This window comes from Nothoprocta perdicaria, unplaced genomic scaffold (genome assembly GCF_003342845.1).
Source record: "Nothoprocta perdicaria isolate Ctin4 unplaced genomic scaffold, notPer1 scaffold_208, whole genome shotgun sequence".
In the NCBI taxonomy this organism is placed as follows: domain Eukaryota; kingdom Metazoa; phylum Chordata; class Aves; order Tinamiformes; family Tinamidae; genus Nothoprocta; species Nothoprocta perdicaria.
In genome coordinates this window covers 1,131,924-1,148,977 of record NW_020455294.1, presented here as the reverse complement: position 1 = coordinate 1,148,977, position 17,054 = coordinate 1,131,924, and the positions used below count along the sequence as shown (strand labels likewise).

At 37.0% G+C, this 17,054-nt stretch overlaps 1 protein-coding gene across 1 annotated transcript in view; it reads left to right on the top strand.

The window, feature by feature from the left end:
• Positions 1-17,054, top strand: part of NALCN (sodium leak channel, non-selective) — a 206,297-nt gene that overhangs the window by 58,158 nt on the left and 131,085 nt on the right. Inside the window, exons 7-9 of the mRNA XM_026038354.1 lie at positions 7,055-7,197; positions 7,316-7,420; positions 9,692-9,778. Of these exons, the coding sequence (XP_025894139.1) occupies positions 7,055-7,197; positions 7,316-7,420; positions 9,692-9,778 (335 nt within the window). The remainder of the gene's footprint in view (positions 1-7,054; positions 7,198-7,315; positions 7,421-9,691; positions 9,779-17,054) is intronic.

The following is a 17,054-nucleotide window of genomic DNA, read 5'->3' as shown; positions in this document are numbered from 1 at the left end:
CCTGTGCAGACATCTGCTAAGATTGATGCATTTGTATTAGTAAGCTAACACTTGCTAATTTGTGTAAATTGTATTAGTCACCCAACACTGAGGAGCGTATAAAGTTTTTAGACAGTTGCAAATGGTGTTATTGTCCAAGTCCATCACCTCTCTTGCTCAAAGTCACTTTATCTTTCCACCAGTAGCCCTGTAGCACAAATTGCCTTGATCCTCAGCACTTACATGTTTATCTTTCTTAATCTCCTTATTGCTTTTCTGTATATCATCACTTCTGTTACATAAAGGCTTTATCCTCTCAAAACAAAACAGATTTTCAAATTGAAAAATCAATAACACATCGGTATTATGTGTTTGAAGTCTCTRTGCTTTCATGGGTTAAACGATACTGTTCAAGCAGGATTTTGGTGTCTCCCCTGCAGCTAATGAGTGCACTGCAAAGCTCCCATTTTGCCCTGTCTTCCTCAGCAAGTCACAGGTGAATTATAGTGATATTGGGTGTTTCRGGGAAGGAGCCAAGCATCAGTGTGTGTCCTTTTCTTTTTTTCCTTCTCATTTCTACTGGCTGGCAAATTGTCTGATAAGAGCTGGTGCAGGAGAGTAAAGCAGGCTGGAGCACTGACCCGGAGACAAGCAATAAAACGGAAACCCACTCAGCCTTTCAGGATTTGCTGTTTTTATCATTTCAATCACATCTAGAAGCTGCATTCCAAAGTGCACCTTTTCACTTGTATTCCAGGACAGTCCTAGAAAATTCTACATTCACCAAAGCAAGAAAATCTTGAAAGCACAGAGTGCTTTACAACTGTGTTAATATTGGAAGATAGGGCATAAATTAAAAGCTGTCTAGGCAGTGGGGATATCCACAGCTTGCAGGAACATTCATCCTCATGATTTATTTTATCAGTGAATGTGAGCAGGAACAGGAATACTCCAGGGTTTATAACATTTCTAGGAGTAAAAGAGTAGTTTTTTTTAGTGGACGTAACATTCACAAAGCATCTTAAAATAAAGATACCACTCAGTGTTCAACAGAATAAGTAGAGTTAAGTTAACATCAAAAAGCCACTTAGTTTTTCCCGGGAAGTGATCAGTGCTTTTGCTAGCACACTCTCCTCAGGCTGCCCTTTCTTTGCTGGTAGTTTACATGCTGCCTGATGTTCCAGATGTGCCCAAGGTGCACGATCTCCATCTAGTGGCTACTCTTAAATTAAGAAAAATAACATTTACTAAATGGAAGCACTTTATGGGAGACAGAATGTAATATTTTAAGCTTTTACTAACAACATGTGCGTATTTGTCTGATTAATTGGTGATTAAAAAAGAAAAAAACAAAAAAAAAAACGAAAGACAAACCTAGACTCTTAATAGTCCAAAGCTGAACTGTCCTGAAGTCTGGTGGTGAAGGCTTGTTTTGTTTCATTTYGTTTTTCCTCACCATACCATGTAACAGCATAATACAGTAGCTCTGTGTACGTGTGGTCGGAGTGACAGTCCAAAGGGAGAGCTGAAGAGATGTGACGCCCGATCACACTCTAAAAGAGCCAGCTGCAGCATTTCACACATGAACACACCCAAGAAATCACTGTTTTGAAGAAAAAATGCAAAGGCAAGGAAGTTTCTGGAGGGACTCACTCCTCTAGGGAATACACATAACACTGGTAGGTTGTCTTAGGGAGTTTCACACAGCKTGTCATGCCCTCCTGTGACTTGGCTTTCCAGCAGGCACAAGAGACCCAAGAAACCGCTGGTGCAGTAAACCAAGGTATAGATAGAGTAAACATGCAGCAAATGCTGGAGTTAATGGCATTGCTGGTCACAGGAATTAGCTACAAGCTATTTTTTAAGCTAAGAACTTTGTTCTTGGCTTTTTGTTCCTCACTTTTTTTCTGGTAGTGGCTATGAATCCTACAGTAATCAAAGATATTAGTAAAAGGCAAAAGCCTGTGAATTCTGTATGCATAYGAATACATCATTGGGAATCTTCAAGCTAGAACATGAAGCTAGTATGAAATACTCAGGGTTTTCAGCAGGAGAGGATTCCTGATTCTCCTATGGAAAATTATCCCTTCTTCTTGTGTCACTTCATCATTTGACTGTTGTTTTCTCTCTCTGGTATATTCATCTGTATTGTGGGCAAGAGTAAGGTGACCCAGCTCCCTGTTTATTCCTGGAAACCAGTGGAGTTTCTTTTTGATAAAATTATTTTTTAACAAAAGAGATAAAGCAACAACTTCTTTCATGTCCCAGTCTAATGCTCCCAGCTAGTACATCTGAAAGAAGCATGTTTTCTGAAGAAGGCACATGTCCTCTTTACATTTTAGTACTGAATGTCATATATTGCAGCGAGCAGTTTTAGTGACATTACAGTTTTCCTCCTGATCGCCCTTTTGTATGTTACTCTTCTCTTTTACCTCTGTCATCATCAGTCAGTTCCTCCTAATTGACCTTAATTCTTCTTGCCACAGAGTGTTAAACATCTACGAAAGCACACAGGGGAAAAAAAAATCTGCTAAATATTTTTCTTTTTCTATTATTATTTGCTGAGATTTGACAATATTCTAGGTACAGAAATTTAAACRCCCTCCCAAATCCAACAGTTTGCCCATGACAGCATGGCCAGACCGGTGAGTAATCCCAGCAACGAGGCCGCTTGTGCCCCGGAACAGCCACACGCTCCATCTTGCTCTCCCATAGGGCTTCAGGCATACCAAGAAAAAGGAGGCATGATTCTGTGAAAGRAGAGTCTTTTGGAATAATTTGTACACTTACCTAAGCAAGATATAGTCAATTATTAAATTAATAGTCATAAAAAAGTGAAATCAGTTGCTCATTGTCTATAAATAAATTTTTAGAACAGCAAAAGAACATACAGTAAGGCAGATGTTAGCTAAGAATTGCTCTTTTCAARTCAAAATGTTTCATGGTTTTGGATCCCAAATTGTCATTTTTTTATTCTATATCCAGTTGAAACAGCCTTTAAAGACCTTGTTAACAGCTTAGTTGCTGGCATCAATACTGGATGCTATGTTTCTTTCTAGCCACATATGCTAAGTAAGAATTAAATAATTTTTGTGGTAATTGCCTTAAAATAGCCCTAAGAACACCTGTACTGACTGTATATAAGGTATAATGTCACAGATGGAGACATTATTTTAATTGGGTTATTTGTGCATCTTGATCAGCTCACTGTATTGCCTTGCTGCAGCAGATGGTCCAGTGTATGTTTTATAAATACTTTGCATGACATCCTCTCTATTTTGCTAATCTTCACTGTGACTTCCCCATTGATAATGACTAATTGCTRTTTCCTTGCCAGTAACTTTTAATAGATTCTTTTCTTTTTTTTTCTTCTGCCTGTCCTTAACAGCATTGTTTGGTTCAATAATTTAATCAGTTCAGCAACAGTATAATATTAGATGATTGAACCATCAGTTTGTGAATTTTTGAAATGCAAATGCCCATGAAGAAAACACTGATGAATACTGCAATACTGATAAGACACTACTGATTTTATACATTTATTTAATTATTTGTAGAAATGAAAAGAGTTTTGCTATCTGCGCAGAGCTTTTTCTTCCCCCTTTTTTTTTTTTTCTAATTCTGTCCTGAGGCTCATAAGCAGTAAATAGGAAAGGTATTCCTTAGCCAGAAGAATTAATATAAAGGATTAACATTTTTTCCTACCCAGCATGATCATATTAGTCATTCAACATACACAGATCACACTAGTGAGTGAATACAAAAAATAAAAGAATGTTTGTCACTGCCTCCTTTTATCAATGAAGATTTGTCTGTGAAATGGACTCCCTAAGGCAAAAATGCTTCCCAGTTCATCCCACCTGGGTGAGCAGGCAGCTATATGTAGATGCTGGAAATTCAGAGGGAGYTAACGTAACATATCACAGTACTCTTTACAGCCTTCTTTTTTCATTTTCTCAGATTTTCTGGGAAAATCTTGGACTTTAACTGTTTCTTCTGTGAATAGAAACAAAGAGTCRTGCTTTTAGCAGCCTTTATGTTTTCCTAATGGCCGTGCTTCGCTAGCTCGCCATTTATTTTACACATAATCTCTCATGCAAGGCAGCAGTAGTGAAGCTGCAGAGCTCAAAGGTGATTGTAGGACAATTCCACAATTTCACAGTGATTTGTGTGATTTCACAGTTTAATTTTCACAGTTTAATTTCCTTCCGTCTTGGAGTAAAACTGAAAGATTTTCAATGGGCATAAATGGAATAGTGCTAAAATTCCACTTCTGGATCAAAACCTGATTATCTCAATGTGGGGCATTGGTTTGCAGGCCTGGGTTATTCTTTGGGGGCTGTATTTCATATGTCACGTATATCTGAATTTGCAGCAGGTTTCATTCTAGAACTCTCCAAATTAGACAGAGAAGCAAGGACAAGTAAAGAGAAGGAAGAGAGAAGGAGCAAAGGAAAGGAAAATGGAAAGAGAGAGAATGGGGAAGGAGAAGGGAAGACTAATCAGGAATTAGTAAAGAGATTGTGGCTGATAGTCAACATGAATACAGTGGAACTTCATCCGTTGTGGTGGAACTGATCTCATATGAGAGGCTTGGGTGAAAGATTTCGTCTAGCTGGCAAGGAAGGAAAGGGTGGATACATATGGATTTCCATAATTTATCAAATATTGTTAGAGAATCAAATCCCTATTTTGTTTCTGTTTGTGCCAATAAAGGTAGTTCAGGATTAGAAATTAGAATTTCTCAGTGTTCTCCCTTAGGATGCTTAATATGTTACTTARACTTTTCCTTTTAAGTCTTCTAGCCTTTAAGCTTTCCAGCCTCTAAGTGTGCTGTATGGTCAGACATCCACCAGCAATATCTAYTTAGGTGCAAGTCAGATATTTTGTCTGATCATTTGAGTTTGGCCATAATTCTCTATAATACCAGCCACATTTTTCTTTTGCTATCTTTTATTTATGTATTTATTTCCTAGGATGGAGAAGGAAATTAATTACATAAAGGAGTTGTTGAAACTGCCCTATTTTTTATGCTTGACAGAGGACAACTCTTTTTGGGTGTAATTCATGTGAGAATCTGGCTCATTCTTGACAAGTTTATCACTGATCCTTGGAGACACTTGCTTTGGAGGGTGTTAGCAGAGCAAGCCTTTCGCACTCTCTGCACCTTTGTAAGGACCATTCTCCCTAGAACAAGGCTCATCCGTCATTATTTATTGGCTTCATAGAGGGAAAAATTAATAGGTAAAAAAATTTATTACTATCAAGTGTTCTCCTTCCTACTTGAATATTATTGATGGGGACAAAAGCTGTTAATATTTCTACTTTATTTATTTATTTAKATTTTCTTAGTTTTTATCCCACATATTATTTATAATAGGCTTGTTAGTCTCTTTCTTTCTGCATGAAAGTAGGGAAAAGATGACAGGTATGTGGCGTTACTTTATTTTTCCGTACTTGAGAATTTGAGAGCCACCTCTTTATTTTGCCTCTTTTTAGTCTAGGAGGCAGGGATACAAACAAAACCTCACATAGTTAAAAGATTTCTGTCAACTTAAATGGGGGTCATGTTAGCTACAAGCAAACTCAGCCCTCTCCCAAAACATAAAAAAAATAAACATCAGATACTTTATTTTCATGAAACCAGTAGTGGTTTAGAGTCTGTAGATGCCTGAGCTCTGCCTGCAGAATGGTAGCACATAGGGCAGCAGGTTTATTCCTCTCCTCCACTTCTCCCTGAGGTGTTCAGTGCTCCTGGTCTCTGTCACTGTGGATCAGTCCTGCTAGCTCAGTGCAGGGTTGAGCTTATTGGAGGTTGAACTTGGCATTCACGTTGTAAACCCTTGTGGTTGCGCTAAAATGCAGTTTGACCCCTGACTATTTTTACATTCTTGTTGCAGAAATAAGGGGGAAGGAGGAGCCAGAAGGCAGCTGTTGGAGCGTATTATCCCATAGTTCTCTACAACACCCTTTCTGGCTATTGGACCCTGAAGAAACACATTCCCCCACAGCCTCTCTTAAACTGTGAACCCTTAGTACTGTTTCATTAACCCCTAGACCAGCTAAAGACAAGAGTGGTACAGAATTGCCTAAATCCCTTCTTCCCTCTTCATCTACTCATTTTCCTAACTTAATAATTGCTAGGAGACCTAATCTAGAATCTGAACCACAATGTAGATGTTAGTGTCTAGCTTTGAAATTGCTTCCCTTTTGCATTAGGRAAATGCACCCATTAAATCCCATTGCTACAAAAGTGATATCAGAAGGACTGCCAGTATTCTGCAGACAAGAGTGAGCCTGAAGAGTCCCTTCCAGATTTCAATATTCAGTTTTTCAGACAAAAGACAGAGGGGCTAGTTTGCAAAAAAAATGGCTGCATTCATTAGAATGAATTTGACTTTTAAGTTCAAAATGAGAAAAAGGTAGTTTAGTAGTTTTTATTCAAAAGTGGGTTTTGCACACATAAACTCCTCATAGCTTTTCTGCAGCATCTCCTCTTCCCTTTTCCCAGGATTATTTAATAGCTTTAACTCAGAAATACTTTAACATTTTTAAGGCAATACACTTGCATTAACACAGCTACCATGGRTACCTGAACTTCAGCACTGTTCAATTGCTTGTTATAGACACTTAATTGTGCTTGCTAGTATCGTGCACCCTTTTGGTGTGTTGCTGCTTACCCAGCCTTGCTTACATTAATAGTGATTCCTTTCACCTACCAAATGTTGATYCTGATAGCTTTAATTAAGTCTTTTTTTACAGATGCTGCTGAAGTCACACGATGGGACAAATTCTGCCCCTGGAGACATTTGCATACTTCCCACTGACCCCATCTAAGGGGTTGTGCATGTGTGTCCAGGGAGAGAATGGAGCCCTGTCTAATGTAAAAACAATTCAGACTCAATTGCAAAAAGAAGAAACATGGAAATGCACCTGAGAAACTGCTGTTTGAAGAGAGGAGATCTGATACCCTTTAAATAAAAGAAAAATAAAATAGATGAAAGATGACTGTTTGCTGATGTTAAAAACATTTTGGGCGGCTTAATGCCAGGCATCTTCATTTTTCCTTTAACAGGTACAAGCATATTTACCGTTTATGAAGCTGCTTCTCAAGAAGGCTGGGTGTTCCTTATGTATCGAGCAATTGACAGTTTTCCCCGATGGCGTTCATATTTCTATTTCATCACCTTAATTTTCTTTCTGGCCTGGCTTGTTAAGGTACTGAACAATTTGTTCTTTTAAAGCTATCTGAAATGTAGATCATACTGGAATTAATTTATCTCTTCTGTGCTTCCTGAGCTTTGTGTCAGCCATTTCTTTCACGTTCTTTTTACAGAATGTTTTCATTGCAGTCATCATTGAAACGTTTGCAGAAATTCGAGTGCAGTTCCAGCAGATGTGGGGATCTAGGAGCAGCACCACTTCGACTGCCACCACCCAGGTGAGGTCTTCATGATAGAGCACCCAAAAACTGAGGTCTGCTGGGGACTTAATTGTTCGTAGTTTATAATAATAAGGCATAAATGCTTGTTAATTATTGTTTCATCTCAGTAGSTTTTATTTAGTGAAACTAAGGAGGCATGAGGTGCTTAGGCAGTAGGAGATCCAAACTGTGACTGGAAGTAGCCACAGAAAGCGAGAGCCTGGATTTGAGATAATAACTAGGTAGAAACTGGTTTGAACTCAAGTGATAGAAAAGACTCAGTACGAAAAACAAGATCTAACGCATTGAAATCAAAACTGCTTCCTCATTGTTGTAGCAAATACAGTAAATGAGTAAATGGCTATAGGTTTTTTCAGTGCTAGTACACTTCCTATCTGAGGAAACGCAACTGCCTGCAAAAAGTCCTTAGGAAAACASATATAAGAAATCTACCTGTGAGAAAAATTTTACAACTTCTGTAGCCAAAAATTGTTTACTTTCTTAAGCCAAAGGATTTAAGTGTCTTCAAAATTATTTATTAAATACTTTCTGGTGTATCTTTGGATTTTCTTGTAATCCGTATGTAAATCTCATCCTTTTTTTTTGCCTGCTGCTACATTTTTTTGGTCTCACAGATACTTTTTTGGCACTAATTCCCAGTTTATGTGTGGCTTTGTCAGAACTGACTTGCTGATATAATTTCAATTAAAAACCTGTTGTCTGTCAGAAAGGGACTTTTCCACATGCCATGTGCCTAAGGACCATAATGTTTGTTTCATCCCCAATGTGGTAAATCTCTATGCCATATAAGTTTAATTTCCACACCCTGCATTGGAATCTGGAACAGGGAGGTCTAAATAGGGGAACTTAAGAAGCAGCCAAGATTAAGGAATTCCAAGGATAATAGAAACTCCAAAAATAATATCATCATACCAATGAATATGAACATTTTGAATATAAATAGCCACATGCAGAATAAAAATGGTATGTAGGCTGTAGACAAGTAAATGATTACTTTGTTGCCTAAGTCACTGACATAATGACCTTAAAGGAATCTGGCTTAACAGACTACGAAATGTATGTTTTTCTCCATCAAGATGGTCAGAAAATGTTTAGCAGCTTTTCATGTTCAAACCTCCAAATAAAAGTTCATGCACACRTTTTATGCATGAAATAAATAACCTCAACAGAAAGCAGCACTATCTTGATTCATTTGCCCGCTTCATAAATAACTAAGTACTCCAGAAACTTAGTCCTATAGAAAAGAAAAGATGTGTTGGAAGATCAAGGCTAAGAAGGCGTTATGCGGAAGAATGAAAGCAGATTCCCATAAGGTATTTTAATATTGCCCATTAAAACCACAGATAAGTAATTTGGTGCTGGTCTCAACTTTCAACTCCTCCTGGTGCGGAGATCAGTATCATAAGGGCCCAATACCATTAAAACCACTTCGGTGTGGCAGTGTCCCTAGCCTAATGAGCCCTTTTTTCAGATTCTCAGTATATTCAGTATATTCAGATTCTCAGATGGTGATTAAAAATGCTAGAGCAGCTTGTGTTCTCCCAAGGACACTTTAAAGGACAGTGTTAATCAMTTCCAGACACGGTTTCTGATTGTCCTGAAGCCCAACAGTCTGTGTCGTTTTATGTCCTCATAGCTGAAAAAAAAATATAATACTTACAATTCCAGAGGTGGTGGGTAAAATATGAGTATCACCATGGTCAAGAGAACAGTTTTCATTGACCTAATTAGAGCCAGGATTTCATTCATGTATTTACAGCAATAAGAGTAACTGATAACAGTACAAAATGGCTGCAGAGCTAATTGTGATTTGTATCTGTGCAACAAAAGTCTGATCCTTGGAAGTAAAATTATTTTTCCAGTAAAAAACATGAGAGTTGTCTATTGTATTTGTCTGCAAATGCACCATGAAATTTATTTATTGGTCACAATATCTTTGTATTTATTCAGGATACATTTATTGAGTAATAATAAATACTTTTGTTCTGAAAGGATACTGCCATATAATGATACTGRTCAGAGATGAACTGGTTTGTATGTAAGGCCTAACAGTTTCACATTACATTTCATGTTATCTGAGTAAAATTCAGAAACTATTAATGTTGAAATAGGAGCATGATTTTTTTTCTGTAGCAATAAAAAACAGTCCCTTCTTGTCTTGTGCTAACAATTGTCCAAATGTAGACAGATCCTTAAGGGGAATATAACAGACTTCATTTGTATTTATTGGCATGTAAAACATTTCTGACAACTGTTTTCTCTTTCAAGATGTTTCACGAAGATGCGGCTGGAGGTTGGCAGCTTGTGGCTGTTGATGTGAATAAACCCCAGGGCAGAGCTCCTGCATGTCTACAGGTACGACACTGCTTCTTGCTAAATCAGTCTGTGTAACCAGCACCAGTGGCATACTGGCATAAGGAGACTAGGGTGAAAAATAGCACCTGCAATAGTTTTAGTCATAAATTGCCTTGGATCCATTGCTTTCTTCAGTGTAGGCTTGTTCATGGAAAACACAAATCACCAAAAATGTACTATACCCAAAGCCAGAAGGTTAGAAAAATACATTTATTGTAAAGACTCTATCTTGTGCACTAGCAAGATAAAGATTTTAGAACATTTTTATTATATAAAATAAATGATCCTGCTTTAACTACCAGACCTTATGTACAAAACAACTTCACTGCTAAGTTATTTTCCCCCAAAACAGAACTGTTTATTAACTGCAGAATACAATAACATATATCAAGAAAAGAATGTCAGTGAAGAATGGGGAATGTAGCTGCTAAGCCATACAGTATTTGAAACTTCCAAGTTTAGTACTCCCATTTTGATATCAGGGGGGTTTGTTATCAGCTCTACCATCCTTGTTTAAATAAACCCAAACTAAGATATGTAATATTTTTAGAAATCCCTTTTTAGCTGAACACACTGTACAGCAGCTCATATTTTTATTTGTATGTTAAATAATAATCTTGCTCAGAACAGAAAAGCAAAGCTATTATAGCAATATGATAGCATGATGTTTGCTAGCCATTTTGGTAGTGTTTGGTTTAATATGTAAGCTAAAGTACACAAGCRTGCTGGCAACCTGTACTTAGCTGAACACTAAGCGAGTGCCTTTCAGCCACTCCTGAACAAACTGTTCATTCTCAGATCTCTGTGCWTTGTCAGACTATTGGTAGGTATTTAGTTATAGCCTGTGCTTTAGCTTATGGCTTCTCTTCCCAAGAAGTTAATCATTTTGAGAGCAACTGTAATGTCACTTGTGGTGGTCTCGAGTAACTGTCTCAATATGTGGATAGACTATAGTTGGATTCACAGTGAAGACTCCTTCAGATGAAAGTTATGACAGCATCTAACCTAGCCTGTTCTGCCTTTTTTAGTAGTAGTTCATTTTCTTCCATTTCAGGAATCATGCGAACACATGGTTAACTGTGTTCCAGGGAACATAAACCTCATGCCTCACTGGGTGCTGTAACTTTTTATTCTTGCAACTCAACTGTCAGTTTTCTTCTTATCCTTCATGATTCTGTGAATCTATGAATTCTTTGAGTCTTCATCCATCTATGAAATATCTGCAGAGCCTCCATTAATTTAAAGCCTTGYTGGAGTTCAGGGACAACCAATGGAAAACAATGTCTTTTAGTAGAGTAGTGTCTAAAATATGTTAAGGGACCTCTCTAGAGGCCCCTTCCAACCTCAAATATTCTCTGATTCTGTGATTCTGTATGAAATATTAATTAAAATATAGCCTAAAGAAAGGAAAATCTCAGTCTYGTACATGCATGCATCTTTATTCATCCCACTATGCTTATTGTTTCATTTCTAACAATCCCTATGTAAAAAGACAATAGATTTCTTAAAAGTTTGTATTTTCACAGCCTTTACAGTATACAGCAAGCATTTCTATACATGGAGTCCGTACTGTGAGATGTCATTGTTGCTTTTTAGGTTTTCTTTTCTTGCTTTTGCTGTATTAGTACATCAAAAATCTGAATCTAGGAAAGAAATAATAAGACTGAAGAACATATATTCCACCTTTAGAATGCATTCAGTGAATGAGCATTCTTCTGACCTTTATTAAATAAGTGTAATCTCATTCAATATCTGTGAAGGATAGAGTTCTCAGAAAAAGGTAGTGAAGACCCTGTATTGCCCTGTATCATTTTAACAAAATGGCATCATAAATTTGCGTTTATTCATTTCTCTCTGGGCTCTTTAAGAATTACTACTCCAAATGCAAAAGAGAACACTCTTTAAAAGTTCTCTTTCAACATGATGAAACTCTGTGCTTCAATGATACTCTGCTTATTCAGTTGATTCAGTATTTATAATTTACTTCCTCCAACAACTATACTGTGCATTGGGAGAGGAAATTACCTAGCAGCTAAGAAACCAGAAAGGGCCTGTGGAGATTTGGGGTCAATTTACAGGCTAAGCACAAATTTTCTGTATACTTTGAAAGATCTGTATAACAGGTATCTTAGCTTTGTTTCACATTCTGTAAGGTGGTGGCATGTCTCAATACCAGACATGACAACTGTGGAGTTTGATCTTACTACGTAAAATGTGCCAGTGAGATGGGCATGTTGTGCGTAAGCAGGCAGATAGATGGATCCAGCTCTCTAATATTGGGAGGGATGGGGGCAAGAGTAATGCAGTTTATGTGCTTCATATAACATGAAAACTCACGGCTTGTCATGGTTTAGCTTTTGCACAACTTATGCTTACTCCCACAGCCTGGTTCAGGTGTCTCTACCTGGCCTAATAAGGTGGCCTTAATTAACTTAGGTCTAACATTGCAGTGACACGCTGGGTCCCTTGCCTATGATGCTATTCTGCAGCTACTAATAATTCAGACATAATACAGAAATTCCTCAGAGATTCTGGGTAGAGCCTTTGTAACTCGCTTTGTTTCACATGAACATGGCACTACTGCACCAAACCTTGCAATTGAGTGAAGCTGATAAGGTGGCCACCACATCTTTGCGGACCTTCAGTGGACCCTGCAAGAAGGGCAGTGCAGAGGATTGTCAGAGAGCTTCTGCTCAGTGACTGGGATGTCTAAGCTGCTTAGGGATCCCTTGGAGATATCTAAGCTGCAGGGCAGTGACACGGTGCTTCCCAGAGCATCCYGTGTTGTCTCATCTGAGAGCCCAAGTTCCTTCCCTGTAACATCCTGTTTAAAAGCAAACAAGAATAAGATTAAACAAAAAGAGATGGGCAAGAAAGATGGGAATTAACAACTGTTTTAGAACTTTTCAATCAGACACCTACCTACTCTGTTTTCCTTAGCTCTTTAGAACTGGCTGGAAGTGGCAACATGAAAAGCTAGTAACAGTATGTTTTTTCATTTTGACTTGCAAATTTATCCTAATGTGGGGTAAAGAGGCTTTTATTTCACTATAATAGCTTTACATTTAWTACAGTTTTCTTCCAAGTGTTCCCAAAAGTGCTTGGTGGTCTTTTGTTACTTACTCTCACTGTTCCCCATGACTGGCATTGATTTTAAATATTGATTTTCTTTTGTCACTGAAAAATAATCTTTGTGTTTTCCATTTTAACATGAACCATTTGGCATGAATGCATGCTGAGGAACCCGCGCCGCCACATTATTTTGCTGTTGTTGATATTACTTTAACAGATTGTAGTGTGTTAGAACTTCCTGCCTACCACGATTTACTCCTACGAGCACAGTAGGTAACTCTCAGTTCACAAATAAAGTAAAGCTGAGCACCAAGTTCCAAAAAAAAAAAAAAAATCCTTTTAAAAAACTCTTCAGGGAAGTATTTACCCTTTTAATCCCCTGGTAAAGGCACATTGTATTTTTTAMAATTACTTTCCTGTTAATTTTAGAGGTTGTTGATGCTTTTAATCATTCCTTTCTTCTTTTTCTGTTTCCGTCCCCTAAGACTTATAAAATATGCATGCTTGTTTAAAGGCAAACTGAAAAGTTTTAAGTTGTACACATCTTCCTTGAAACTGTGATTGATATTACTAGCACCAAGGCACTAATGACCTCTTCAGTCTTCTCAGTAYGTAGATTTGTAATAAAGAGAGAAAGTCTGGAACTGTGATCCTGTGGAGAYCAATGAACCAGACAGTAATTCCACGTTTGTCCTATATCTTGGGGTTGTATGTTCAGCAGAAATGGAACTCACAGCTGGACACAGAATAGCATTTAGGAAAAGCTTGGGAATACTCTGTGCAATGGAAGATGCATCAGTGGAAGTGGTCATCTATTCAGAAACTTCCATTCTGATAATGATTGAAAGTCTTCAGCACTTGAAAAATATTGTATTCACTTTTAATCATTTGTGCTCTAAGTAATTAATAGAAGGTCACAAAGCTTTGATCTGAGCACCCAAATTACAGTATTATATCTCTTTAATGTAGGATTAATGCCAAAATTTTAGTCATATATTTTTTTTCCCTTACTCTCAAAAAGTTATTTCTTCATGCTATGGAACATTATCAGAATGTGTATATATAAGTGTATTGCAGAATTTTAGAAGAGCTTGACACAGAGGACAAAAAGATAGACTAAGAGCATATGGAAAGTGAGGAGGAGAGGACATAATCAGAGGAGCTGGAACGGATGGATTTATTTAGCGGTACGATGATGGATGGCAAAACCATGTGTAGGGTTTTTCACTGCCAGAGTAACAAAAGAGAGCACAAATTGTTTTTCTCCTCTTCCCTTTCTTGCAAAGTAAATATTGATGAACCATAAAAGTATAGTAGTCTATTTATAGACCAGTTTGCACTTCGGGAACTTTGGAAGTTTGCAAAAGGTATGCCCACCTCTCCCTGAGCTCTCATCATCTGCAATGGCTTTCAATAGATTTGTTGTATAGGCAGATTTATTTCTTTAAAGTAACTGAAGCACCATCTTATAGTAAAAGAAAAATCCTTTCCTTCAATTGGCTAAGATTTAGTTTTAACTCAAATGAGTAATCAGAAGAATAGATAATTCCAAAATTTTAGAGGTTTTAAAATGTATATTTTTCTATGTTCTGTTCTWGTTTAGAGTGCTTATAAGTTGTATCAGTTAGGAGGAGCTTGGAAAGGTCAGTGATGTATTTGGCACTGAAATGGGACTGAGAAGTGACCTTATTAGTTTTACTTTGGGGAGTTAGGAGAAGAATATGCAAAGTGTAAAATAAAAAGAAGCCATTCAGTTTGAGTGGTGTAAAAATTGGGAGTAAAAATGAGGTGGAATAGAAGACTCTTTGGGGAAGTTAAACCTCTTAGAAACTGAAAAATGTCCATTAGTACCACAAGTCCAGCCCCACTCCCTACTTTTAGGTACACGTAGCAGGGTTGTTGACATTATGAAATAGAGACTTCCAGAAAAAAAAAGCAGTCATTAACCATATAGTGTGTTTCACAGATTTATCCCWTCTCACAAGCTGTTGCCATTCTCTGTTTACTGCCCTGCCCTTTTCTTTTCCAGGGCTTTTAATCGCAGTAACAATGGCAACTGAGCAGGCAGTGTGTTTCCTGGTATTTTTTTTTATATGAGTTGAGTTTTGCATGCATAAGTTYATTATTTTGATCAGAAGCAGTGAGGCTTATGATCTAGGTGTTGGAGTGCTCATAAAACTAGCAGACAAAAAATGCTTTTGTCTTATCTCCAAAACTGGCCACTACCTGAAATAAGGCATATCTGAATGTTGCTGATTGCAAAGATTATGTGTTGTAATTTGGAGATGAATGCTCCTTTTTCTATTTAAAAAAAAGCTTAAAATTGCAAAAAACAATGACAGGAACACTATAGCAGACTATAAGTATCAGATATTCAAACTAGTTGGTTTCTATGTGTGTAAGTTGACTTGTCAGTGGTAAGGAAACTTCAAAAAGGGAAATKAACCTTTAAGATCAAGAAAGATATTAAAAAAGGAGGTTGATGTTTTTGGTGAGATGTCCATCATTTTTAAGAGCACTTAACAAATTCCCATGGGTAGCTATCTGGTATTAGCAAATAGTAATTTAATGCTTATTAGACTCCTATAATATTTTCTTCAGTGCTTTTATTTCTCTGCTCTAATACATATGTATCTAAAAAAAACCTCAAGAGTTTTCCTTCCTTCCTTTTTCTTTTTTTTGTCTTTTGTTTTCTCTTGCTTTCTTGCCTACTTGCTTTCTTCTCCTTTATAAACAGCATCAGTAAGCACATGTGCTAACYGTGTTATAGTTCTATGTTCTTTACCATAGTTTTCCATTTACTTTCTGAAACATCTGTTCTTGTTCATTACAACTTGCTAAGTGTATGGTTACAGCAATTTGGTCATCTAAGCCAAACAAAAAGAAAACCCTTCACTGATTTCCCTGTTCTACATTTGAACAAATAAACTTCAGTAATAAGACTTTCTCAGCTTGCACATACAGTTTTCTTCCAGATCTTTAGTGTATGGTAGGACAACACGGATGGGCATTGAAATATAATTTAAGTTTATAAAAGGGTGGKGGTTTTCCTTGGCAGTGATCTGTATTAGATGAGTGTTTGCTGTAGCAGAAAATATGTTCACTTATTGGCCTTTGGCATCTTCTTGGGAGGTTTAAGATGGAGTATTTGGAATTGATTTGAAGCAGTATGTTTTCAAAAATCTGTAAGAAGTCAGAATTGTGGAAATGTTGGCTGACACTTGCAATCAGTCAAGATCTCTGAACTTTCCCTTATTTTTTGAACAAGCTGTTAAAACTTATTGTGTGATCCTAATTTTGAAATGAGTCCTCAGAAAAGCTCTCTGCTCCATATATAGTGAGTTTTCTGTGAGGATTTTGTATAAATATTGACTGTGTTTCACACAGTCTTAAACAGTTCACTCATACAGGGGAATTACATAGTGATACAGATTTTTGGCATCATAGTCAAATTAATAAGCTGAAAAAATCTCACAATAAAGATATATTCTACATACTGCACATTATTATAATATGTTTCTAAAGACTGTTTAAACTATTTTTTTTTACTAGCTCAAGTCTTTTTGCTGTGATCTAAATAGGCTGAGTGGATCATTTTTAACATTCTTTTCACTGGTAGACTTCAATACAGCTTACACTTAAAATTTGTACTTACAATTTGGGAGACACATCAGTGTTACTGGATTATAAAAACTATTCAGCAATGCAACTAAAATTAAAGTTCAGCTGAGTTTCCTTTAGAAAATTCTATTTCTCATGTTAAATATGTCCAGTGTTTCAAATCTCATCAAAATGAAAACAGGTATTTAAATTGTCAATATAGCTTTTTTGTGTTTAGCACAATTATAGCAATCAAAATGTTGGAAGCAGCAGCAGCAGCAGCATGACTTCCTTTAGAGCTGTAACTTGGATGACAAATCTGAACAAAGTGGAAGGCTGCAGAGTCTTAGAATAAAACAAGCAGGGATTTTTTTTTTTTCCTTCATATAAGTGGTTTCCCCACCCCCTAACATTTTCCGTATTTTTAATACTTCTCTAAGAAATATTGCTTCACTAGAACTGAACATCATGTACTACAACTTTGAAACTTATTGGATGGGACATSGATGTTCTTTTCTCAAAAGCACATTTTGCAGTAGCTTTTTGTTACTGTTGGGGTCTCTAATCCCTTGTCTCCTTCAGCAGTCAGTGGAGAGGGTGCTTT